General features: G+C 41.4%; 1 protein-coding gene across 1 annotated transcript in view; it reads left to right on the forward strand.

The window, feature by feature from the left end:
* The window catches only part of LOC143021717 (uncharacterized), a 57235-nt gene extending 33243 nt beyond the window's left edge, over positions 1–23992 (forward strand). The window contains exons 7-12 of the mRNA XM_076179394.1: positions 2047–2207; positions 8826–9027; positions 11198–11329; positions 14213–14320; positions 15062–15227; positions 21410–23992. Of these exons, the coding sequence (XP_076035509.1) occupies positions 2047–2207; positions 8826–9027; positions 11198–11329; positions 14213–14320; positions 15062–15227; positions 21410–21569 (929 nt within the window). The 3' untranslated portion in view covers positions 21570–23992. The remainder of the gene's footprint in view (positions 1–2046; positions 2208–8825; positions 9028–11197; positions 11330–14212; positions 14321–15061; positions 15228–21409) is intronic.
* The last annotated feature ends 1437 nt before the right edge of the window (positions 23993–25429 follow it).

Raw genomic sequence — 25429 nt, forward strand, 5'->3', positions numbered from 1 at the left:
GAGAGAGTGAGTGGTTTGAGGTAAAGGTGGGACTTTGTCAGGGATGTGTTATGTCACCCTGGCTGTTCAATCTATACATGGAAAGGGTGGTGCAAGAGGTAAATGCAAGGGTGGTGGGTCAGGGATTGGAGATGGTTAAAGAAAATGGAGAAAAGTGGGAGATAAACCAGCTGTTGTTTGCAGATGACACTACACTTGTAGCAGGATCAGAGGAGAGATTAAGGAAGTTAGTGAAAGAGTTTGGGAAAGTGTGTGAAAGAAGGAAATTGAAAATAAATATGGGTAAAAGTAAGGTGATGAGATGTACAAGGGGTGAAAGTGGCAGCAGACTGGAAGTGAGTATTAAGGGAGAAAGACTGGAGGAAGTGGATAGTTTTAGATACTTGGGTGCAAATGTGGCAGGAAAGGGAGGAGTGGAGGTGGAAGTAGAATGTAGATTGAGAGAAGCGAGTAAATTCCTTGGGGAATTAAAAAGTGTAATGAGAAATAGACATTTGGGAATGGATGCTAAGAGGAGATTGTATAAAGGATGACGCTTGAACATGGCCATATAGGTAGTCATTTGATTGATTTTCTTGGTGACAATTACTTAATTCAGCATGTAAAAGAGCCCACAAGATATGGAAACTTACTTGATCTATTGATCACTAGCCATGAAAGTATGCTAATTGATGTAGAAGTCAGTGAAACTGTTGCAAATAGCGATCACAACTTAGTTAGATTCACACTCCTAAAAAAATTTAGAATAGATACTTGTGTTTCTAAAATACCCGACTTCAGTAAAGCTCAGTTCATAGGACTACGTCAGGAGCTTCAGCTTACAGATTGGGAGGCAAAATTAAGCGAAAGACCTATAGATCAGATGTGGGAAATATTTCAAAATATGCTCACTAAGATGATTCATACTTACATTCCTGCATTCTTTCTTCCTCGCTGGACAATTTCTCTTGCATCTAGTGCCTCCTTCATTCCATCCATTCACCTCATTCTTAGCCCTCCTGTCAAGTTAACTTCATCCACTTCTGATTTTCACATTCTTTCCATATGAACAAACCAACCAAGTATAAATTGATTAACCCTCTGCCAGCTCTGTTTCCACCACTGCTTAACAAGGTTAAGCTAAGTTGAAAATGACTGTGTCAAAAGGATGTGAAAAACTAGTTTTGCATATGGACATGTAAACTCCTATAATAGTTAAGATAATTGGCTCCCAACTATTCCAGGTTGGTGACCCATGGTTCTTTAGTGAGTTCCTAGCACCTTCCACCCACCCATGCACATTTGTACACCTTTCTTGATATTTGGCAAACTGAAAACTGAAAACACCCCACCCACCACCACCAGAATTTTCCACCACTCCCATGGGGGCAGAACCATTCACTTTGGGAACCACTGGTGTAGATGATATAGCTCATTTTGGAAACATACCGTATGTGAATTTAAAATGAGGTATGATAAATAGATAATAAGACCCAAGACCCTATGAGCATAGCTCCTTTCCTGTACACTACAATTATGTAAATATATACATGATTGCAGTGTTGAACCCACTAAATTGAGTGGACAAAACTGACATTGAGGATATCATGGTCTGGGACAGAAGGGTATTTCAAGGTAATAAGCACAAATTGAAGAAAACCACATGTTTAAAGGATGTCAAGGAACAGTTTTCTACACAAATGCACCTTCTAGAATAAACTAGATAAGACAGCCTAAGTTAAAAGCATAAACAAATTCATAACTACCCTGGTAGGTATGACAGACAGAAAAAGAAACTGGAACCTGTGAGCATTACCTTCTTCTTATTTCAACAAGATAACAAACATCAGTCTTAGGTGTCATCCCTAGGAGTATTGTTGACTACTGTGGAACTGGTGAATTAGTTTTCATGGTACACAGAAAATATTAATCACAATATTGTTCTATTGGTCCCTATTAAATTTTTTGTGATTCTTATATCAGTAGGCACTTTTCAAGCCACACATCATATGATTTTAAGAACTATTTAAGTTTATTTCCAGTAATTCCTTTGAAATTATTTTTCAGATATACGGCAAACACCTGTAGTAATACCATCTGCTCCAGTGCCCTCAACATCCCCATCTGTGAGCACAGATTTTTACCCTCCTCCAACTTCTACTCCACATGGTATCTGTATGATCATTAACATAAAAGAGTTTTTACCTCCCAAAACCAGTGATGACAAGGTAATGGTGTCCTAAGGAATACATGTATTGTTAAGGCCATTATGAACATAATAAAAGGGGTAATGCAGATCATGCTTCCTAGCATGTTTTGGACTGGAGTAAGATTGTGGATTTTTTTTTTTTTTTTTAAGTGTATGCCATCACATACATCTACTAAAGGCTTTTTCCTCCTTACCAGGGAGGTAGCCAAAGTCAAAAGGCATAATTTCACTCTCACCCATTCCACTCCTATCCACCACTCCTCCCTCCCTCTCACCTCATATGCCATCACAAGAATGAAATACTGTATTTCAAAAGTAACCCACTCATGTATCTTTTAGAAAATTTTTGATTTTTTTGATTGGCCAGGGAGTGTAAGATTTGTGAACAAGTTCAGCATTATAAACTTAAGGAAGGTGAAAAACAGAGCACATAATTATTATTTTTTTCATACTTATGCTGATTTGTGGTAAGTGCTAAACACACAGTACTTTTGGTAGGAGTTTATTGCGTAGGTCTACACACAAGTATGGCAGAAAGTGATTCTGTATCAATATGATGATAGGTTGTAGTTTCTACTGGTGGGGGATCAGACAGTTGTCGGGGACGCGGTAAGTACTGGGAATTTTAAAAGAAGAGCAATGGGTCTTGAATCGATATCCCCATAATGTACCGCATGTGAAGAGATAGGGAGAGGAGAAGCCTTAAGGGGAATGGTGCATGCAGTGGACGGATCAAAGAGGAGGCGATTTCTACAATCAACTACTAGTGAGTTATGGGTTAAAAAATCGGTACCGAGAATTGGGCGGATGACATCAGCAACGACGAAGGACCATGGGAAAGAATGTCTGATACGTTGAATCCCAAGTTCCACGTCGACTTCGCAGTATGTATGAATACGGGTACCGGAAGCAGTAGTAAGTTGTACTACCGTGGAACAGAGCAGTGGAGTTAAACTTGGGTCGTAGGGAATGAGAGAGACTTGAGAACCGGTATCTATAAGGAATTCATAGTTCTTGCAACCTATAGTGGCACTAATGACAAGAGGCAGTCCTGCGTTTGCAAGGGATACTTCTACAGACTGCCCATCAAGTTTCCCAACATGTTAAGCAGTGGGCCTGGGGATGAAGGACGTGAGTTAGGGTGTGAATTGGGGCGTGAACTAGGCAACACGTTAGCACTAGTGTGGGACAATATGCACCACTGTTCGCAAGTTCTAGCACTGTTGCCGTAGAAGAGGTGGTAACGGCACACTCGTGGTCTTTGACCGTCATAGAAAGGAGTTAATCCGAGTGGAAAGGTAGTGGATGCTGAAACACGTGTAGTGGGGTTACCACTACGAAACACTGGCACACTATCACTCCGCGGAGCCCTTGGCACAGGCTTGTTCACTGATGACGCACTTATCCCTTTGTTTCCGTGGCCATGGGCCATGAGAGTATCGGCGACGCGGGCCAATTCATCAAGGGAACAGGCGTGTGTCACAAGTACTGGTCGGATGTCACTTGGCACTGCACGTAAAAACTTCAGGTGGATGAAGTCGTCGTCGACACCGAGTTGCTTCCCTATGGTGTGAAGTTCTCGTAGGAAGGTCGTCAGTTTGTCGTATAAAATATTGTTCTGGTGGACCAAGGCATCAAAGAGTTCCGGCGGAGACCTGGTAAGGATGTCGATTAGTGCCTTCTTCAAGCGGTCGTAGTCACCGGAAGTAACGACATCGTCGTCGAGCTGGTTGAGCACTGGGATGGTTAGGTTTGCTAGTGCGTGGTTGAACTTTGTTTGGGGGACAGTTATGTTGGCTAGTGCAAATTGTGCTTCTAGCAACAAAAACCATCTTGCCGGTGATGCTTCGTCGAATGGTGGAGGTCGAACAGCGATGGCGGCCAAAGTCGTGGAATGCGTAAAGGAAGAAATGCTTCCTGCTGCCGCTGCTGTCGTGGAAGTGGCTACAGTGGTTGTAGGCGGAGAAGGGGGATTCATGGTGTCGGATGTTTCCCAGTATACGTGTTGTGTGTCGTATACGTGTTGCGTGTAGATCAGGACTGTTAACAATGCCGCACACTCCGATTATTTCTAGCGCGTTTTGAAGTTCGTAAATGCGTAGTTACATGTGCGTGACGAGTCACAGTTTATGAATACGCATAGGCACTTAACCACATAATGTGTATGACCCTAAATCACTTAGGTATGGAGCACTGGGTATTAGGGTCACTTGGGCACTGTCACTCCGGGAGGTCACCACTGTGATAAGTGCCAAACACGCAGTACTTTTGGTAGGAGTTTATTGCGTAGGTCTACACACAAGTATGGCAGGAAGTGATCTGTCACAAGTGAATGCTTGTGACATCATGACGCACCCGTGCCCTATTTCCTGATACATTGTTGCCAGGCGGGAAAAAGATTAGGCAAAACAGTACATACAACATCTCTAGGTATATACATAGGAATATACAGAAACAAGAGAACAATTACATATAATGATGAATATGCATGCAAAATGGTTAATGGTAACATATATTTAATACCTTAATGCTATGATGTGTACAATTGGCATAGACACATACGCCTGTAGCATATGCCTAATGACGTATATATAATTGGTTATATAATTATGTATAGGGCACTTATATAATGTAATGACTACATAGGCTTACTTATACAAACATTTACAATAAATATATGTTGATACTAAGTACTCATGTATAATAAAGAAGTGTTACTTATACAATAAAGGAGATACATATACAATAATTAAGTAAGGAAGGGCTTGCCACAGATTCATTGTGTTTCAAATTGACAGATAATAGTAAAGTATCTTAAACAAAATAGATTAGTTGAAAAGGATTAAATCTGAAGATGAATATTACAAAATATCTAGTCATGCTTAAGGTGTCAGATCCTCCTGTGTGGGGGTGTTGCATTTTGTTGCATTGCCTCAGATCTCAGCAGTAGGCAGGGGACAGGGATGTCTCTTGATCAGAAATAGCTGAGATGGAAAGGAAAACAAATGGATTTTAAATGAGTATGGAATGGGTGAAGGGTTGATATATGCTTTGACTAACTTCCCCCCAACCCACCCAGAAGGGGGAAGGTGTTTATTTGAACATGTTTATATAAAGGTGTGTATCTGTTCCCTGTGGTGGGGGAAAAGAATACTGCCACCAAGTATTTCCACTTGGATCGCAAGAGGCGAGAATAAAGGGACAGGGAGTGGGACTAGGCATCCTTCTCCTTGTAGCCCCACAGGGGACATTCCTAAACAAAAAAGTAAAGGCATAAGAGGGTCTGGGAGTTTTCCAACCAGCACCCTAAGGTTTGGGTCTTTTAATGTGCATGGATGTGGTACAGATGAGAGTAAAAGGGAAGAGATAGGTAGTATGTTTGTGAGAAGAAAGATGGATGTGTTGGCTTTGAGTGAAACTAAGTTGAAAGGGAAGGGTGAGTGTAAGTTTGGGAGTGTAAGTGGGAGGTTATCAGGAGTGAAGAGAGGGCGAGGGAGGGAAGGGGTGGCTATTCTAGTAAGTGAAGAGATAGGTAAACGTGTAGTGGAGTGGAAGGAGGTTTCCTCAAGGATAATGTGGATGAAGGTGAAACTGGGAAAGGAGATGTGGGTCTTTGTAAGTGCATATGGGCCTGGCAGTGAGAAGAGTGTAGAAGAAAGGGAGGCCTTTTGGATAGATTTAAATGAGTGCATAGAGGATTTAGGGAGAAATGTCAATGTAATAGTACTGGGAGACCTTAATGCTAGGGTAGGAAATGGTCCAATTGATGGAGTGGTTGGGAAATGTGGAGTTCCAGGAAAGAATTGTAGTGGAGAGTTGATGGTGGAAATGTGTCTAGAAAGAGAGTTGATGATAGCAAATACAGTGTTTTGGAAGAAAGTCAAGCATAAGTACACATGGGAGAGGGTGGTGGATGGAAGGGTGGTAGATAGAGCATTGATGGATTATGTAGTGGTAAATAGGACTATGATAGGAAGAGTTAAGGATGTACATGTGCTAAGGGGAGAGGGTGGGGGAATATCAGATAATTTTTTGGTGGAAGGTAAGTTGAGAGTGGAGGATATATGGAGAAAGAGGAAAGGGACAAAAGGTAGGGAGGTGCTTAGAGTGAACTCTTTAAATGAAAAGGAAAAGGAGAAGGAGAACAAGAAGAAGCAGAAGGGGGAGTGGGAGGGAGTGAAGGATAGAGTGGAGCTGGGTGTGGAGGAGGAATGGGGATGGTTCAAGGAGGGAGTCACAAAGTGTGCAAGGATGGTGTGTGGAACAAGAAGGACAGGAGGAAATAGAAGGAAGGGTAGTGAATGGTGGGATGAGGAAACAAAGAAGGTTGTAGAAGAGAAGAAGCAAGCTTTCACAGATTGGTTACAAAATAGGACGAGGGAGTCATATGAGAGGTACAAAGAAAAGAAAAGAGAAGTAAAGCAAAAGGTAAAGGAGGCAAAGAGGAGAGCATATGTGAAGTGGGGTAAGAGTATGACAGAAAATTTTGAAAGTAATAAAAAGATGTTTTGGAAAGAAATTAAGAGAGGAAGAGGAGGCGAATCAAGTAGAGAAGAAAAGGTAAAAGGTGCATATGGAGAGATGATAATGGAAGAGAAGGCAGTAAGGGGAAGATGGGCAGAATATTTTAGGGAGTTGCTAAATGTGAAGGAGGATAGGGAGGGAAAGATAGGAAATGCTAAGAAAATTACCATGATGAGTGAGGAAAATGGAGGAGAAATAAGGAAGGATGAAGTGAAGGCAGTTGTTAAGATGATGAAAGCAGGTAAGGCACCTGGTCTGGATGGATGCCATGCAGAATGTCTAAAAAAAAGGAGGTACAGTGATGGTGGACTGGCTGGTGAGGTTATTTAATGTTTGCTGGAGAGAGGGTAGAGTGCCGGAGGACTGGAGGAGTGCCTGTATAGTTCCACTTTACAAGGGAAAAGGGGACAAGTGTGAATGTAGTAGTTTCAGAGGGATTAGTTTGTTAAGTGTAGTTGGGAAGGCTTATGGGAGGGTCTTGATTGAGAGGATTAGGAGAACAGAAGGAGTAATTGGTGAGGAACAGTGTGGATTTAGGACAGGTAGAGGTTGTGTAGATCAGATCTTTGTGGTAAGACAAATATGTGAGAAAGCTATAGGAAAGGGGAAGGATGTTTTTTGGGTTTTTCTGGATCTGGAAAAGGCTTATGATAGGGTAGACAGAGAGGCACTGTGGGAGGTTATGCAGATAGGAGGAAAGCTTCTGGGAGCTGTCAAGAGTTTTTATGAGAGTAGTAGAGCTTGTGTCAGGATTAGAAATAGAGAGAGTGAATGGTTCGAGGTAAAGGTGGGACTTCGTCAAGGATGCGTTATGTCACCCTGGCTGTTCAACTACATGGATGGGGTAGTGCGAGAGGTAAATGCAAGGGTGGTGGGTCAGGGATTGGAGATGGTTAAAGAAAATGGAGAAAAGTGGGAGGTGAGCCAGCTTTTCTTTGCTGACGACACTGCGCCTGTGGCAGGATCGGAGAAGGGATTGAGAAAGTTAGTGACAGAGTTTGGGAGAGTATGTGATAGAAGAAAGCTAAAGATAAATGTGGGTAAAAGTAAGGTGATGAGATGTACAAGGGGTGAAAGTGGCAGCAGACTGGAAGTGAGCATTAAGGGAGAGTGACTGGAGGAAGTGGATAGTTTTAGATACTTGGGTGCAAATGTGGCAGGAAAAGGTGGAGTGAAGGTGGAGGTAGAATGTAGATTGAGAGAAGCGAGTAAATGCCTTGGTGGATTGAAGAGTGTAATGAGGAATAGACATTTGGGAATGGATGCTAAGAGGAGACTGTATGAAGGAGTGATTGTGCCAACAGCACTGTATGGGGCAGAAACATGGAACATAAGAGAGAATGAGTTTGAATGTGTTTGAGATGAGGTGTCTGAGAAGTATGATGGGGGTTACTAGGCTAGATAGAGTGAGAAATGAGGAGGTGAGGAGGAGAACGGGGGTGGAAAGGGAGTTGGGAGATAGGATTGATGAAAGAGTATTAGGATGGTTTGGACACATGGAAAGAATGAGTGAAGAAAGACTAGTAAAAGAGGTATGGAAGGCAGATGTGGAGGGAGTGAACATGAGGGGACGTCCTAGGATGAGGTGGATGGATGGGTTGAAGGGGGCTTTGGGGAAGAGGGGAATGTCTGTTGAGGAAGGACAGGAGAGGACAGAAGATGGGTGAATGGAGAATGGTTGTATATGGATGATGTTGTGATGCATGAGGTGGAATGGGTGGGGGGATGGGGTGTGAGGTAGTATGTGTGAGCAAAATTTGACGCAGCCCGAAGTGATTTCTCCCCGTCTTCTTTTATGCATGGGGGGACGGAGAGGGGTGGGTCGCCGATTTAATGAAACGGCCTTGCTGTGGATGTGCTGTGTCTTGCAGCACTGCCTCTGACCCAGGGCAGTGGAGAAGGTGCAGGGATGACCCGTCATCCAGGAGGTGCTAAGATAAGAGAGAGGGTGGAGGTGTGTGGAGTGTATACAGGGATGGAATGGGTGGGAATGATTTTATGCCTTTTTCTTTTTGGCTACCTCCCTTGTAAGGGGGAAAAAGCCTTGGTATATGTATGTATGTGTATCTGTTCATAGCTTTCTATTAAAGTGATTCTTATCATACTCCTATAGATTCCCCTGGAAACTCGTCATGGATCAGATATTGATGTAAGACGTCTTCAAGCAACATTTACAATCCTGGGTTTTAAGGTGTATGTATCTGTGAATCTTGACCAAGAGGGAATCATGCGCAGATTTGAATTGTTGAGGAAGCAGAAGATCTTAGCATCAATGGCTTCTCTGGTTGTGGTTTTCATGAGTCATGGAGATGAAGGTATGTTGAATCTTTTGGTCTAGAAATCCACTGTTTTATGTGACCCAACAATAGTCTGTTTTGTTTGTTTGGATTGTTGTCATTATGGACTGTAACTTACCAGCACTTCTATTCTTATAGACAATCTGGTACTGCTGTCATGCATTGTGAGTGTGGGGTTATCTCTATGTCACCAGTCAGTAGTTGCAGTACCAGTAACAGTAGTAGTAGTAGTAGTAGTAATAGTGGTTGTAGTAATGTCTGAGAGGTACCAGGTCACTCCCCAAAACCAGCACATATAGTTAACCTCAACTTTGAGTATGATGTAGTAAGAGTTGGAAAAATTAAGAATTGTATCAAATTATTAAGCATAAGTTAATAAAAACAATAAAAAGGTTATCAACCACAGTCATTATTGGGAATGAGGTCAATAAATTTTATCAGTGAAGAACACATACTGCCTGCTTCCATCACACAGTTCCACAAGGATGGAGGTGGTTTCTTTAACGTGAAAATAGTACTAGTTGTAGAGGGTGGAGGTGAAAGATGAAGAAGAGAAAGAGGAGGAGGAGGAGGAGGAGGATGGGAATAATTGTCAACTTTAATAAAAAAAAAAGTCAAGAAAACAATGGAGAGTGATAAAGATCATGGATCTGGTCAAGAAACAGTGGGTGGCAGTAAGGGTGTTATGGACTTTGGAGATTAGCAGAAGGGAAATGATCCTCTTTGGCATCTGCCTCACAGTATCATAATGTTTGCTGGTAACACTGCACTTGTGACTGGGTCTGAGGAGTGTCTAAGGCAACCAGTGGAGTTCAGGAGGGTAGGGAAGAGATGAAAATTGAAAGTGGATGTGGGTGAAAGTAAGGTGTTGAGATGTACAAGGGGAGTGGGGAGGCAGCAGGTTAAAGGTAATTTTAAAAGGAGAGGGGCTGGAAGAAGTAAAAAACTAGTAAATGCCTGGGGGGAGTGAAAAGTGTCATGAAAAACAGGTATTTGGGGAAAAATGCAAAGAAAAGAAAGGTGACTGTGCCTATGACACTGAATGAGGCACAAACTTAGAATTTAAGGGAGGCAAAAAGGAAGAGCCTATATGTTTTTGAGATGGGATGTTTAAGAAGTATGATGGGGGTTATGAGTATAGAGTGAGAAATGAGGTATGACAGCAAGGGGGGGGGTTAAAATGAGCTGGAATACAGGGTTCATCAAAGAATATTGGGACATTTTGGGTATATGGAAGGAATGGGTAAAGAAAGACTAGCAAGAGTGTGGAAGCCAATGAAGGATGAAATGAACTTGGGGAAGACTGAGAATAGGATAGATGGATGGAGTGAAGGGGGCATTGGGTACAAGGGGATTGTCTGTTGAGCAGAGAAGCGGGAGGGCAAGAGATGTGTGTATGAAAAATGGTTGTGAATAGATGAGATGGCCTAAAGGTGTATCCTCTTTTTTTATACTCTGTAATTTCTCAAGTGAATGAAGGGGAGAATTTCTATGTAAGGAAGCAGTTGGGTGTAAACCAGTTTTGGGTGTCAGGCTCTACTGTGGAGGTGCTGTGTCCTGCTGTATTGCTTCTGACCAAAGCAGAGGACAAAGAACAGGAGTGAACCTTCATCCAAGATTGAGGGAACACCAGATGGATGTTGGATGGATGTGGGATGGGTGAAAGGTGGATATATAGCTTGGCTAGACTATCCCCCTTTTAATGTGTAAGGGGTCTTTAGGTATATGTATGTACAGGAGGTTCTCAAGTTATGATGAAGTTTCATTCCTATGCAACATTGTAAACCGATTTTTGGCATAGGTCTGAACCAGCCTAAGAAAGCACCTCCAATGGTGATTGGTTTTCTGCTCTTCTTGATGCACTGCCATCAGAAGAGTCTGCCTAACATTTGGGAGCCATAATGAAGGGCAAAAGACCCCCCCCCCCCAAAAAAAAAGGCAAAACAAACAAGAGTGAAAGATAGGTAGGAATCCAAAATGTTGCATAACCAAGACTGACTGCATTATCTTTAATAATATTATTATCATTATATACATGTATTTAAAGATAAACACTGGCACTGACATAACAATGAAACAATAGAAGTCAAGACTGTTGTAAACCCAGGAGTTCCTGTATGTAGTTATTATTTTGATGCACTTAATTACAAACTCTTAGTGAATTGAAAATATCTTTTCTTCCTTACAGATCATGTATTTCTTCATGATCGCAAGTGCATTGAAATTTCAAAACTTCGAGAGCTTTGCTTTGCCGAGGGTTTGATTGGGAAACCTCGACTCTTCTTCATCCAAGCTTGTAGGGGTAATCTGGCCCTTAAGCGTAAGTGTGTTAGATATACCTATGGCTTTTTCCCCCTTACAAGAGAGGTAGTCAAAGTCAAAGACATAAATACACTCCCATCCATTTCATCACCACATACTCTACTCCCATTCATCACCCCTCCCTCCCTCTTTCCTTGACTCCTCCTGGAGGATGGGTCATCCTTGTATCTTGCATGCTGTCCTTGGTCAGTGTGAGTTGGTGTGTTAGTAAGGTAAATGTGTTAGTCAGATTTAATTTGTCTACCTTTCATGTTACATCCCTTTTTCCTTACCTTACAGGTCACCTTGTGATTCATGTTATTGCAGTACTCATCCATATATTTTAACTTCTGTTTGGCTATCTTATTCATCTCTTTTGTACCCTATGGGTGACAAAGGGTTTGTATCTTCAGTAAATTACTTCCATACTGGGTAGTTCTGTGTACTGAAGGCCCATTTCCCCTCATAATGTGGGTTGTTGTTGTTATAGATTGTAGTTCATTGGCACCTCTGTCCTTGTGAACACTCTTGCATCACTGCCACATGTCATAGTGTGAAGTGGCTGAGTGAAAGCACACATCCAATCATAAACAAATAAAACCCATTCAACCATTCCTCTGATCTCAGCTCCTTTGGCATGGAGGATTGCCCTGTCCCCTGTCACATTGCTTGGATGAAAAGCCATTTAACAAGGCACTTTTCCACAACTGGACCCAGCATCTGGATCTATTTTACACACACTTTATCACATAGTGATCCTCCACACTAACAATCCCTGGACAACAACATAACATTTACTCCCTGAGCAACTTATGAGTCCACAGTGGGTGTTGGTGATTACTTGGGAGCCATGGGTCTCCTGCAAGAGACCCGGAGCAATGGACTGACTGACATTACATTTGACCCCAGGCACTTGAAAATCTCCATTTCTTCAAGGCTTTTACACACTTAGCCTGTATCAACATCATTCTCTGGCTCTGTATATTTCATAATCTTCTACTTTCATGTACCCTTCCAATCTCAGTCACCAACTATTTTAGTTTCTTAGGATTACCACCACAAGCTTAGTATCATTTGGAAAGAACAACTGTCCTTTCTGTTCTCACCCACCATTTCCAGACCTCTGCTTTACATTCTTGAATTTACCTCCAATCACCACCCAATCTATGGGACCAGTAATAGGTACCTGTATGTGATGGTTTTGTAAGATGGATAGTGGAGATAATCATGTCCCTATTGCCCCTTTTCAAGATCTGTTAACCTCCTCACCTACCTATCAACTTCAATTCTTTCTTACACCTTTTCATATATGAATAGCTGACACTTAGTGACTGCACTTCTCCTGCCAATTACCCCCAAATACTGACTTTTCTACTAGAGCATTCAGATCCCCAAACACCATGCCATTCGCATTCCTTCCAAAACTCTCCACTCTCTCACTAACATGGCCACATGCACTCACAAACACCCATACCTTGCAAACTATTGTAATTTTTACTCACAGTATTCTTGATGACATTTCTGTCCATTCAACCACATAGGTACACATTTCATCCACTTGTGATACCCTACCTACCATTCTCAAACTTGCTTTTCCTTTTCAGTTTATTTTTACTTAAGGTTGACCCATCTCTTTTTTCTTTTCACAAAAATACTACCAGTCACCTCTTTACTCTTATCTCTTCCTATCTATATCCCACTGGGATCTTCCCCCTTATAAGGAAGGTAGCCAAGTCAAAGGTACACACCTATTCCCACCCATTTCACATCTATATATATTGAAAGACCCAGTTACTAGGGTTTTAGATACAGTCTTCCTTACAGACCTTCTTTTTTTCTTGACTCTTTGCACAGGAAACTTGCAGAGAGAAGAGTATTCCTAGTCCCCTCGCTCCACCCCATTCGGTCATTTTTGGCAACATGCATGGAAAGATAGTAGTGGTACTTTTATTCCTTCACCATGGTAATTTTCTTTTTGTTTTGGCTGTCACCAGACTATTTTATTCATCTTTGTGACATCCCCAAGAAGCAAAGGGATTATGGCCCATCTTGACCCTGTATGGGGGTAATGACTATAAATCTTATGCAGGTGGTGAGATGGGAAGGATGTTAAATAAGTTATAATTGTGTGACATGGGTGTGTGGTTTGACTCAGTCACCCCCTTCTTAAGGGTGTATGGGCAGTCACTGGAGGAGATGTGGTGTAATCAGTAAGCACACCTACTTGGCTAGTGGGAGGTTCTGGGTTCAAGGCCCAGGTGGTACCAGCTTTTCAGTGACACCCACTACCTTTAACAAAAAAAAAGAAAGGACTTATGGTATATATGTACTTTTCATATCATAATTTGTACTGTAGTATTTACCTAATTATATTTATTTACCTAATTGTAGTATACAGGAAAAGAGTAACACTTATTGGGTCCTGTCTCCTATCCTTGAACATACCGAGACTCAAATTCATGTACAGTTCCAACTTAATCTATATCTTTGATTTGCAGTTATCATTTTTAGATTTGAACTCATGTATTGTTTGAGCTTGAGCTATATCACCTTCTAAGCTATTCCACATATTTATACATCTATATGGAAAACTGTATTTCTTCACATCCTTTCAACATGTGGTCTTAATTTACTTCCATGACCTCTTAAAGCCCTCCCATCTCTAATCAGTAGATCTCTTCTATCAATGTAATCTATCTTCTCTAGTGATATGAACACTGTAATCATCACCTCTTTGATCTTTCAAAGTTGGTAGTATAAGTGCAATTATAGTTGCTGGTTACCTGAAGGGCACCGGTCTTTTTGCAGTAGAGACCAGGGGCAATGGATTAATTGATTGCAATTATATTCTTTGTATAACAAGATTTGTGGGTACTAATTGCACAACACTTGATATCCCCAGCTGTGCTTTTGGTGAGAGATTCTCCCCAGATAACCAATCATACAAAGGACTGTCTCATTTCATATTCTACAATCAAAGGATATTCTGCCTTCAGAAGCACAACAGAAGGTAATGTTAGATTCCTTAGCCCTTTCCCCCCAAGTTTCATGAATTTTTATTAATGCATCTAAATAGAAATATGTATTTTTCATATCCAGTGCCAGAGGCAGTGGAGCTTGATTGTACATAGATAACTCAGGTTATGTATTGTAAACTTATCTGACATAAAAGTATCCAGGCCCTGAAAATGTCCAAGTTATGTATCTTATTTATCAATGTAATTGGTTGAGAGTTTACTGTATATTGGTTTGTAGGCTCCTGTGGGTTTGATCCCCAGGTGCAAGGCAATTGTTCAAGTCACATTTTCATGGCTAACCTTTCTGCAGCACCAGACACCAAAGTGCAATACACCATACAGATGAAATGGTTACATTGGTTTCAGACTTCATTCACGACTGCTGCAACTTGCCCAGCATTCATACAACCTGACCAAGCTGGATTGAACCACCATGTTAAGGTACAGCCACTACAAAAGCAGTGTTGCTTTGCTAGACCAGGCTCTGGGAGCTCATGCCCTTTTTGCCTTATGGTGGCAAAGTGTTGATAGGCAAATATCATTAGGCCTTACACACATTAAGATTGCCCCATTGCCACCTTTCAGGGTATGAAGGGCATGATCTGTCTAAGCCTGTCTGGTGGAGCGACATTGTTTTGCTGGTTGCTGTACAAAGGCTATATCATTTCCCAAGGGACAGGCAAGTGGTCGTGAAGTAGACCCTTGGAGTTAAACACCTTCACTTTCACTTTCAGGCTCCTGCTATATTTCATACCTGTGTGAGACCCTCCAGAAGTATGGGGACAAGGAGTCTGTCACAAAAGTATTGCGAAGAACTAGAAAAAGAATGTGTGACTGGATGGAGCTTTATGGAAGTGAGCATGTTACACAAATGTCAGAGGATCAATCCACTTTGGAGAAGTGAGTAGAACCAATTTACCTTTCCTTTTCATTTATTGTTTACTTTTTCATAGAACCAATGATGGGAGCTTGCAAAGGAGGTCCTGCAAGACAAATACTGAGAAGAATCATCTCCCTGTATGAGGTGGTCCTTCAACTTCTTCACTTCCATTTGGAGGTGCAGCCCCCAAGGGAGCTTCAAACTGGGCCCAAAATCTCTTTATGACCTTCATCGTTATTTAAACACAAGTTGACAGCTGACAACAGCTCCCTTTCTGTTACTTTCAGCAGGTGACACAGAAACAGTCCCATACAAATACAGTGCAGACAGTCCAAGTTTTATTTTCCAGAAGAAATACCTTAGGACCATAGGCAGTTGCTGTGGGTTTCAGGTCAACAAAATTCAAGACAACAGCTGATTGAGCAATCGCCTTGCTACTTGTCTTTATATCCCATCAGTATTGTCATCTCTATATAGAGGTGTTAGCATTTGGTCTCTGAATCTAACCTGTGATTCTTATCAGCTTCCACTTTCCTCCATTTTTGTACAATACAAGTGTTGACATTTGGCAGCTGCTCACTTCCTTGATCACATCTAAACACAATCTAATACAACACAGACAACAGACCAATGTTTCCTCTTGCAAAGACCTATGGGAGGGCTCAGGAACCATTGCTGACCACTGTGGGGCTGTGGTTTTAAGTCTGTGAAACTTGAGGCTTATTTTCAAATCCCACAACTGGTGGTGGAAGGATGTTTTTTGGGCTTTTATGGATCTGGAAAAGGCTTACGATAGGGTAGACATAAAGGCACTGTGGGAGGTTATGCAGATATATGGGATAGGAGAAAAGCTTCTAGGAGCTGTCAAGAGTTTTTATGAGAGTAGTAGAGCTTGTGTCAGGATTAGAAATGGAGAGAGTGAGTGGTTCGAGGTAAAGGTGGGACTTCGTCAAGGATGCATTATGTTGCCCTGGCTGTTCAACTTATACATGGATGGGGTAGTGCAAGAGGTAAATGCAAGGGTAGTGGGTTAGGGATTGGAGATGGTTAAAGAAAATGGAGAAAAGTGGGAGGTGAGCCAGCTGTTGTTTGCAGACGACACTGTGCTTGTGGCAGGATCGGAGGAGGGACTGAGGAAGTTGGTGACAGAGTTTGGGAGAGTATGTGATAGAAGAAAGCTAAAGATAAATGTGGGTAAAAGTAAGGTGATGACATGTACAAGGGGTGAAAGTGGCAGTAGAATGGAAGTGAGCATTAAGGGAGAGTGACTGGAGGAAGTGGATAGTTTTAGATACTTGGGTGCAAATGTGGCAGGAAAAGGTGGAGTGAAGGTGGAGGTAGAATGTAGATTGAGAGAAGCGAGTAAATGCCTTGGTGAATTGAAGAGTGTAATGAGGAATAGACATTTGGGAATGGATGCTAAGAGGAGACTGTATGAAGGAGTGATTGCACCAACAGCACTGTATGGGGCAGAAACATGGAACATAAGAGAGGAAGAGAGAATGAGTTTGAATGTGTTTGAGATGAGGTGTCTGAGAAGTATGATGGGGGTTACTAGGCTAGATAGAGTGAGAAATGAGGAGGTGAGGAGGAGAACAGGGGTGGAAAGGGAGTTGGGAGATAGGGTTGATGAAAGAGTATTAGGATGGTTTTGACACATGGAAAGAATGAGTGAAGAAAGACTAGTAAAAGAGGTGTGGAAGGCAGATGTGGAGGGAGTGAACATGAGGGGACGTCCTAGGATGAGGTGGATGGATGGGGTGAAGGGGGCTTTGGGGAAGAGGGGAATGTCTGTTGAGGAAGGACAGGAGAGGACAGAAGACAGGGGTGAATGGAGAATGGTTGTATATGGATGATGTTGTGATGCATGAGGTGGAATGGGTGGGGGGATGGAGGGTGAGGTAGTATGTGTGAGCAAAATTTGACACAGCCCGAAGGGATTTCTCCCCGTCTTCTCCTTTTATGCATGGGGGGGATGGAGAGGGGTGGGTCGCCGATTTAGTGAAACGGCCTTGCTGTAGATTGCTGTGTCTTGCGACATTGCTTCTGACCCAGGGCAGTGGAGAAGGTGCAGGGATGACCCGTCATCCGGGAGGTGCTAAGATATGAGGGAGGGTGGAGGTGTGTGGAGTGTATTCAGGGATGGAATGGGTGGGAATGATTTTATGCCTTTTTCTTTTTGGCTACCTCCCTTGTAAGGGGGAAAAAGCCTTGGTATATGTATGTACAACTGGTGGTTGTGGCTGATTTCCTGGGGACTGTGGGTCTCCTGCAAAAGAGAACAAGGGCAATTGAGAGATTGAGTGGCTTCTCCAGGAAAAAAAAATATTAGAGTTTTGCCTGCAAGTTATCAGGATGGTTTCTTTCTAGTAGGAGGAATAGGAGAGCAGGTGCAGTCTGCAAGTTCTAATATGAAAAAGTGAAGGGATAATAGGTGAAGTTGATAAAGAGGGATCTTACGAGTAAGCCCAATCCAGAGATCAAATGCCACACTCTCAGGGTTGCAGCTCTAGCTGGTATTATAACTGTTGATACATACATACATATATATACCAAAGTTTTTTTTTTCCCCTTGCAAGGGAGGTAGCCAAAAAACAAAGGCATACAAACCACTCCCACCCATTCCATCCCCTACATACTCCACTCCCCTCTACCCTCTTCCCTCCCTATTATCTTGGCACCTCCTAGATGATGGGTCATCCCTGCGTCTTGTCCACTGCCCTGGGTCAGAAATAGTGTCACAAGACACAGCACATCCACAGCTTCAGTGATTTTGTGTTGGTGTCTGGAAGGGGTACACTACTCAAACATATACAACAACCTACTGCGAATACAGTATCACACCAAACACATTCACACTCATATCACCAAACAAGCTCCTCAAGACCAATCACCAAACTCGGTATTCCACCAACAATCTCCAGATATCAACACCCACAGAAAAGTTCCTCTCAAGAGAAATAAGAATGACACTGGGACATGTACATTTAGGACACCATCCACCATAAGGATATAGAATGAAGGAGACTGCAAGGGACCATAAGGCCTACATTGGGCAGTTCCATGTACATTACCATCTGTCATTTCCATCCACAAAGCTATATAACCTTCTCTGAAAAAAACTAATAGTTTCAGTGCTCACTACATGGTTATCAAATCTATTCCATTTGTTAACCACTCTATTGGTAAACCAGTTCTTAATTATTTTCTTAAATCTAAATTTGTCCAATTTAAATCCATTACTACAAGTCCTGCTTTGCTGTTTCAATATCATGACCTTGTCTGAATCATCCTTGTTAAAGCCCCTGACCCATTTAAATACCTTTATTAGATCACCCCACACTCTATGGCTTTCCAGAAAGTGCAAGTTAAGGTGTGTCTGGCTTTGTAGGGTAAATTTCAGAGCCCTTGTATCACTTTGCCCATTCTCCTCTGTACTGATTATTGTGAATTAATATACATTCTATAGGACTGAGACCAAAACTGTACTACATTGTCAAGATTGGGTCTATCTCCCAGACAGAGTTTAATAACTACATCTGCAACAAATCCTAATACTCTGTTAGCTCTGTTCCTGGCACTAATGTACTGTTTCCTAGATTTAACTCGTCCTATATGCAATTAGGTCTCAAAAGACCCCTTTTAAAATCGAATATCTGGCCATCCTGGTCAATCGTACCGATTTTGCCTAAACTTGCTTAAATGCCTTATACTACCCACCCGCAGGTTCCCATAAAATAGTAAGGTCCAACTCACCTTGGTTTGGCCACAATAATCCTTCGAAGTTGTACATGTGGCAGTCGCTGACAATCACGGTGGAGGGGAGGAGAGGGAGGATGGGGTGTGGGGGATGTGTTTTTGGTGTCGGGTAAGCGAGTTCATTTAGTATTATAAGTTATTGGCACTGTATTATGATTATGACAGTGGAAACACTATGGAAACACTTTGTATGGGTTATAAATACTTCAATCTTATCATACAATAATGCAGGAAGCAGTAGGAAACACCATAATATTGGATATATGCACGTACACATCACTTTCGCACAATACTAAAACTACGCTTATTGGTCTTTCCTAAACTTATTATCATTATTGTGGCGAAAGAGCATGAATGAATGTTGCATAGTGTGCCTGGATGGTTGGTATAGACGTGATGTGATTTGTAATGTGTGAGTGATGCATGAGTCGGAGCGAATGTGTTTCCGGGAAAACTTATACGTTTCTGCTTATAATCAGGGTGCTAATTACTCAATTGAAAATCTGATAATACTGTGAGAATCCTCATAAAATTCTTCTAATATAAATGCATTTACCTTTGAATGTTGACTCACAAAGTTGTGAGTTATTGACTGATAATACCCTTTGTCTTGGTGGCGGGTATGGTGTGTGGCTTTGTTTTTTCATGAGGAAAGCCTTTCTAGTGCCCCCAACTTTGACGCCCCCCTTCCGCCCATAAAAAGTCCTGGGGGATGTAGTAGCTCCTACACCAGATTCTTTGGTACGAGCAGTAGTATTGGCTATACCAGAGGCAATACTTGAACTTCCTCTTGTCGCCCTCCCTTTTCCTCTTTGGGGCCTCGAAGGTCAAGTGTAGACCTCCTCACTCTCACTGCTATACACAAGCCTCCTTTTAGTTGGGGGAGCCATTATAAGCAATAATAAGGTCAGCGGATATGATTAGACAGCACTTTTAACACTTTTTTGGGAGCACGATAGGGTGCGTAACGTACTCTTCGAAAGCGAGGCTCACACTGACTGTGCTTGCCTGAGCAGCAGGCTACAGAGCCAGGGGTGGGGGGGAGGGATAGGTCTACAACACTACCAATTTTCACAGGGATATCAATTACAGTGCATTTGTGGTACGTCCGTGAACATCGTGTCACTCCGGTGGCTTATTGGTCTTCCCCGGTAAAGCCACTCCGGTGGCTTATCGGACTTTACGGGTTAAGGTCAGAACTCACTATTACTCCCAAATCTTTTTCACATCCTGTTTTCTCTAAAATGGTGTTAACTCCTAGAAAATGATGATGCCTATGTAGGTGTCATGAGGTGCGAGTGAGTATACGAAGACGCTAGTATAGGCGTCTTGATTATATTTATTTTGTGGTTGTAGCCAAGTGGATCCTTTATTCTGTAAACAGACTTGATTGCATTTTCTGTGGTTAGAAACTATCTGGGTGAAAGAAAACGATTATAACAACTGTAACTATATTTCATAATGCACATATTGTGATACATCATCATACATCAGGCATCTGTGTGCACAAATATTTGACTCATAATGAAGAGGTTAAGCTATACCTATTTTCTGGGTTGTGTAAACCTACGTTTAACATACTGCACTCTGAGATATTGAAGTTCATTTGCCATTTCTCTAACCATGCAAACAATTACTTAGATCTTCCTGCAGCATTGTAGCATCTTCCCTGGACATAATACAGCATTCTATTCAAGTGTCGTCCTTAAACTTACTAACATCACTATTAATCCCATTGTCCACATTATTTACATACATAATGAACAATAGGGGACCAAAAACTGAGCCCTGGGGATCTCCACAAGTAACACTACCCCATTTGGATTTTTAATTATTGATGGTGACCTATTTTCTGTCACTAATCCATTCAAACACTTTTCCTCCTATGCCATGGGCTTTGACTCTATTTTAGTGGTCTTTTATTTAGTAGAGTAATATTAAAATAGTATCAACACAGAGCACCTCATCCTATAATGTCCCACACCAACAATCCCTAGACAACAACATTTCTTCCTTTAGTGACCTATGGGTCCACCTGATGGCTTTAGCCATGCAGTTATCTGGGAACTATGGATCTCCTGTAAGAGAGACTTGGGGTGATATGTTGATTGACTAAAGAATTAAGTTTTGAGAAAATACATACATACATATACCAAAGGCTTTTTCCACCTTCAAGGGAGGTAGCCAAAAAACAAAAGCATAAACCCCACTCCCACCCATTCCATCCCCATATACTCCACTCCCATTCACCCCTTCCCTCTCTCTTATCATGGCTCCTCCTGGATGACAGGTCATCCCTGCATCTCGCCCACTGCCTGAGAGAATGAAAGATATAATAAATTTTGATTCTATATTGAAATACCTCTTTGGATTTGAATCTTGTTTCTTTGTCTCCTTTGGTTCAGTCACTCCTTTCTTGTAACTCATATTTGTATATTTTCAGAGAAGTGCAGTTTTACCGGGGGAATGAAGACTTCTTTGTCCATGGTGTCTGCGATTTAATTATGTTTGAGGTAATTGAGAAGGAGATAAGTGTCATGATTGATAGTCTTGACATGGAATCTTCAGGAGAAGAAATGTTTCATGAGTCAAGTTTTTTTTGAGAATCTCATAATTTAGCATGAGCTCAAGAACTGTGCATTAACCATATTCATGGACTGCTCCAGGGACTAATGATGAGTACTTCCTTGTGGTGGTCCTACAAGATGGACAGCAGAGAGAATCATTTCCCTATTGACTTCCTTGTCTCCATCCAAAAGTGCAGCCCAGAGGGCATACACTTGGTCTCTGGATGGGGCTTATGATCTTTTTCTATCAAGTTCAACTGTATTTCCTATACCTTTTCACATAAAGAGAGCTGACAACTGGTGACTGCTCCCCTCCTACTACTACTTTAAGCCAGAGATGTGGAAACCATCCCACACTGACATAACACAGAGATCAATGGGAGAGTGCAAAGACTGTTGCTTGTGAAACATGAGGTCAGTTACTACTGTGCACAACTCCAATTGTGGAACTATTGCATCAAAGTAAATATGGCCTATTGGGGTTGTTTTCATGCAACTTGCAATTATTCTTAAGGCTTTGTTTTGTACCTGACAGTGTTAAATGGTTTTAGCCACAAGTAACCATTAGACAGATGTAAATACAATATATAAGGACCAAGCCTCTGTGTGTAGCAGTGGAGTGATGCCCACACCTAAGTAAAGGATCTTCAACAAAGCTTGAAAATGTCCAAATCATCATAAAATCAATTCTAGGGCAACAACCACTACATCATAAGGCGACCCCCCTCCTTCCTCATTCAGTCAAAAATAAATTATGAAGCAGGTGTGAACATCCTTTCAAGCTACATTATCTCTTCATCTATTCATTGTCCCTCCATCCATACCTATCTTTTGTATTCTCTTCCCAGTTGAACAAGCATACCATGTGTATCCAAAATCCACTTCATCTCATCTATCTGCTGTATCTCATTCTTCCTCTTCAGCTCACTCCATTCACTTTTGCTTTCAACACTTCATTTACAAGTCTTTCCTTATTCAGTCTTTCCATTATGCCCACACCACCTTAACAATATCTGTTCAACCTTTTCTTCTCACCCTCTCTTTCTGTGTAAATAAACTAATTTCAAGCTACTATGAAATATATACCTTTGATTACTGCCCAGTATTCTATTCTTTATTCTGCTCCTCTTTTTTTTCAATTCTGTGGACCATTTAATGAGCTACTGGTAGTTTCATCTGCCACATCAGATGTATTGCTTCTGACCCAGGTTGTAGGTGAGAGATAGAGATGACCCTTCACCAATGCAAAGCCAAGAGGGTAACAAGGATGGTGGATGGGAGTGGAATGGGTGGAAATAGGAGTGGGTGTGTGCCTTGACTGGCTACCTTCCTTAGAAAGGGGAAGGAGTCCTTGCTATATAGATAGAGTTCCATCTGCCACCACATCCACATGAGTGTATGAAGACTGACCTCAGTTTTCTCCTTTCATCCATATGATTCACCACAACAGTCTTAGATCACATATTGAACTCATGATCAATAGCTATTACCTCCACAGATGAGAGCTCAGAGCTCATGTGGCCTGATCTCCTTGCCCACCAGTGCTAGCTTGCAGTGCAGCAGCATTGAATTTCAGTCTTTGGTGGGACTCGCACTTGGATTGCTGAATTAGTGATCAAGAATGGTACCAATACACATTCCAAGACCATTGGGGGTTGAGGGGTTGGGGGTTGGGAAGAGAAGAAATTTATATATAAATTATGATAATAATTATAATAATAATAAATGAAATATAAAATGAATTAATAATTATCTATATACCAAGGGCTTCTTCCCCCATATAAGAGATGTAACCAGCTAAGTCACACACCCACTCCTATCCACCACCTTTGTTTCCCTCTCATCTTAGCTACTCATGGATGAAGGGTCATCCCTGACTCCTGCCCACTGCTTGGGTCAGAGGCAAATATATAAAGGAGGGAGAGAGAATATGATGATGACTTTTAAATTGAATTATCCCTCCATGCTCTTAAATCTCCCCTTTACCACCTGTGCCGCTCTATGACTGTGACTCTTTGGTACAATACTGTCCTTAGCATAGATATACTGGTAATTGTTGATGAAATACTCCTCTCATATCTCTCCAGAAGTTGCCAATATCTAGAGCTTTCTTTCACTACCGACACACTGTTTACATCCATTTTGTTTCCCTTTCCTCAGGTATTGCTCCTGCTCAGTCCTGATTACCCCCCCCCCCCACACTCTTAATCATTCCATGTAAAGGGCGAATGTCCCTGGGGGCATTTTGTACCCACTTCCATTTTGAAAGATTATTGTGTCACCTCTATCAAGGTCAGCAATTTAATAAAGTATGGTATTTTTTGTTATTAAGTACAATGGTGTTTTCTATAAGGTGCTATATGATTTTCTTTCCTTTTGGGTATGGAGAAAAAATATAATAATAATACATATATATATATATATATATATATATATATATATATATATATATATATATATATATATATATATATATATATATATATATATATATACATATATATATATATATATATGTATAACAATAACACATACAAATATATATATATATATATATATATATATATATATATATAATAATAATAACAATAATAATAATAATACATACAAATATATATATATATATAATAGTTTTAGATACTTGGGTGCAAATGTGGTGGGAAAGGGAGGAGTGGAGGTAGAATGTAGATTGAGAGAAGCAAGTAAATGCCTTGGGGGATTAAAAAGTGTAATGAGAAATAGACATTTGGGAATGGATGCTAAGAGGAGATTGTATGAAGGAATGATTGTGCCGACAGCACTGTATGGGGCAGAAACATAGAATATAAGAGAGGAGGAGTTTGAATGTGTTTGAGATGAGGTGCCTCAGAAGTATGATAGGGGTTAGTAGGCTGAATAGAGTGAGAAACGGGGAGGTGAGGAGGAGAACAGGGGTGGAAAGGGAGTTGGAAGATAGGGTTGATGAAAGAGTATTGGGATGGTTTGGACACATGGAAAGAATGAGTGAAGAAAGATTAGTAAAAGGTGTGGAAGGCAGAGGTAGAAGGAGTGAACATGAGGGGCAACCAATGATGAGATGGATGGATGGGGTAAAAGGGGCATTAGGAATGAGGGCAATGGCGGTTGAGGAAGAGAGTGGAGAATGGTTGTGTATGGATGATGTTGTGATGCATGGAAGGGAGTGGGTGGGGGATGGGGGAGTATGTTTGAATAATATTTTGATGCAGCCCAAAGGGATTTCTCATAGTCTTCTCTTTTTCTGCATGAGGGCACAGTGCTCCCCGTGACACGCACGTGTCACAGTTATAAGCTGTGTATATTGAGGGCTCTCAAGGCCTCGGTTTCTGGGTTATCTTTACCCACGTGGTGGCAAGTGTCTGTGTTTACAAACATAAAGCTCCAGCCATTTGTGGGACAGTTTGAAACGTTTGTTTACCTAAGGTTGACGGGTCGGTAACAAAGGGGTTAAGGGACTAAATGGGGAATCAACTTGTCTCTTACTTAAAAATATCTGTTGTTTTAATACGTACTGTACTGAATAAAGGCAATCTTATGAATTGCAATGATTGTTTCATTTACCTTACTTATTTACAGTACCATTATCATTTGAATATGATTTTAATGATAGTGTATATTGAGGAAAAGAGAAGTAAAGCATAAGGTAAAGGAGGCAAAGAGGAGACCAGATGTGAAATGGGGTAAGAGTATGCCAGAAAACTTTGAAAGTAATAAAAAGATGTTTTGGAAGGAAATTAAGAGAGGAAGAGGAGGCAAATCAAGTAGAGAAGAAGAGGTAAGAGGTACAGATGGAGAGACAGTAATGGAAGAGATGGGAGTAAAAAGAAGATGGGCAGAATATTTTAGGGAGTTGCTAAATGTGAAGGAGGATAAGGGGG

The sequence above is a fragment of the Oratosquilla oratoria genome, chromosome 3 (assembly GCF_046742065.1).
Source record: "Oratosquilla oratoria isolate Oo_2021 chromosome 3, ASM4674206v1, whole genome shotgun sequence".
Classification (NCBI taxonomy): Eukaryota; Metazoa; Arthropoda; class Malacostraca; order Stomatopoda; family Squillidae; genus Oratosquilla; species Oratosquilla oratoria.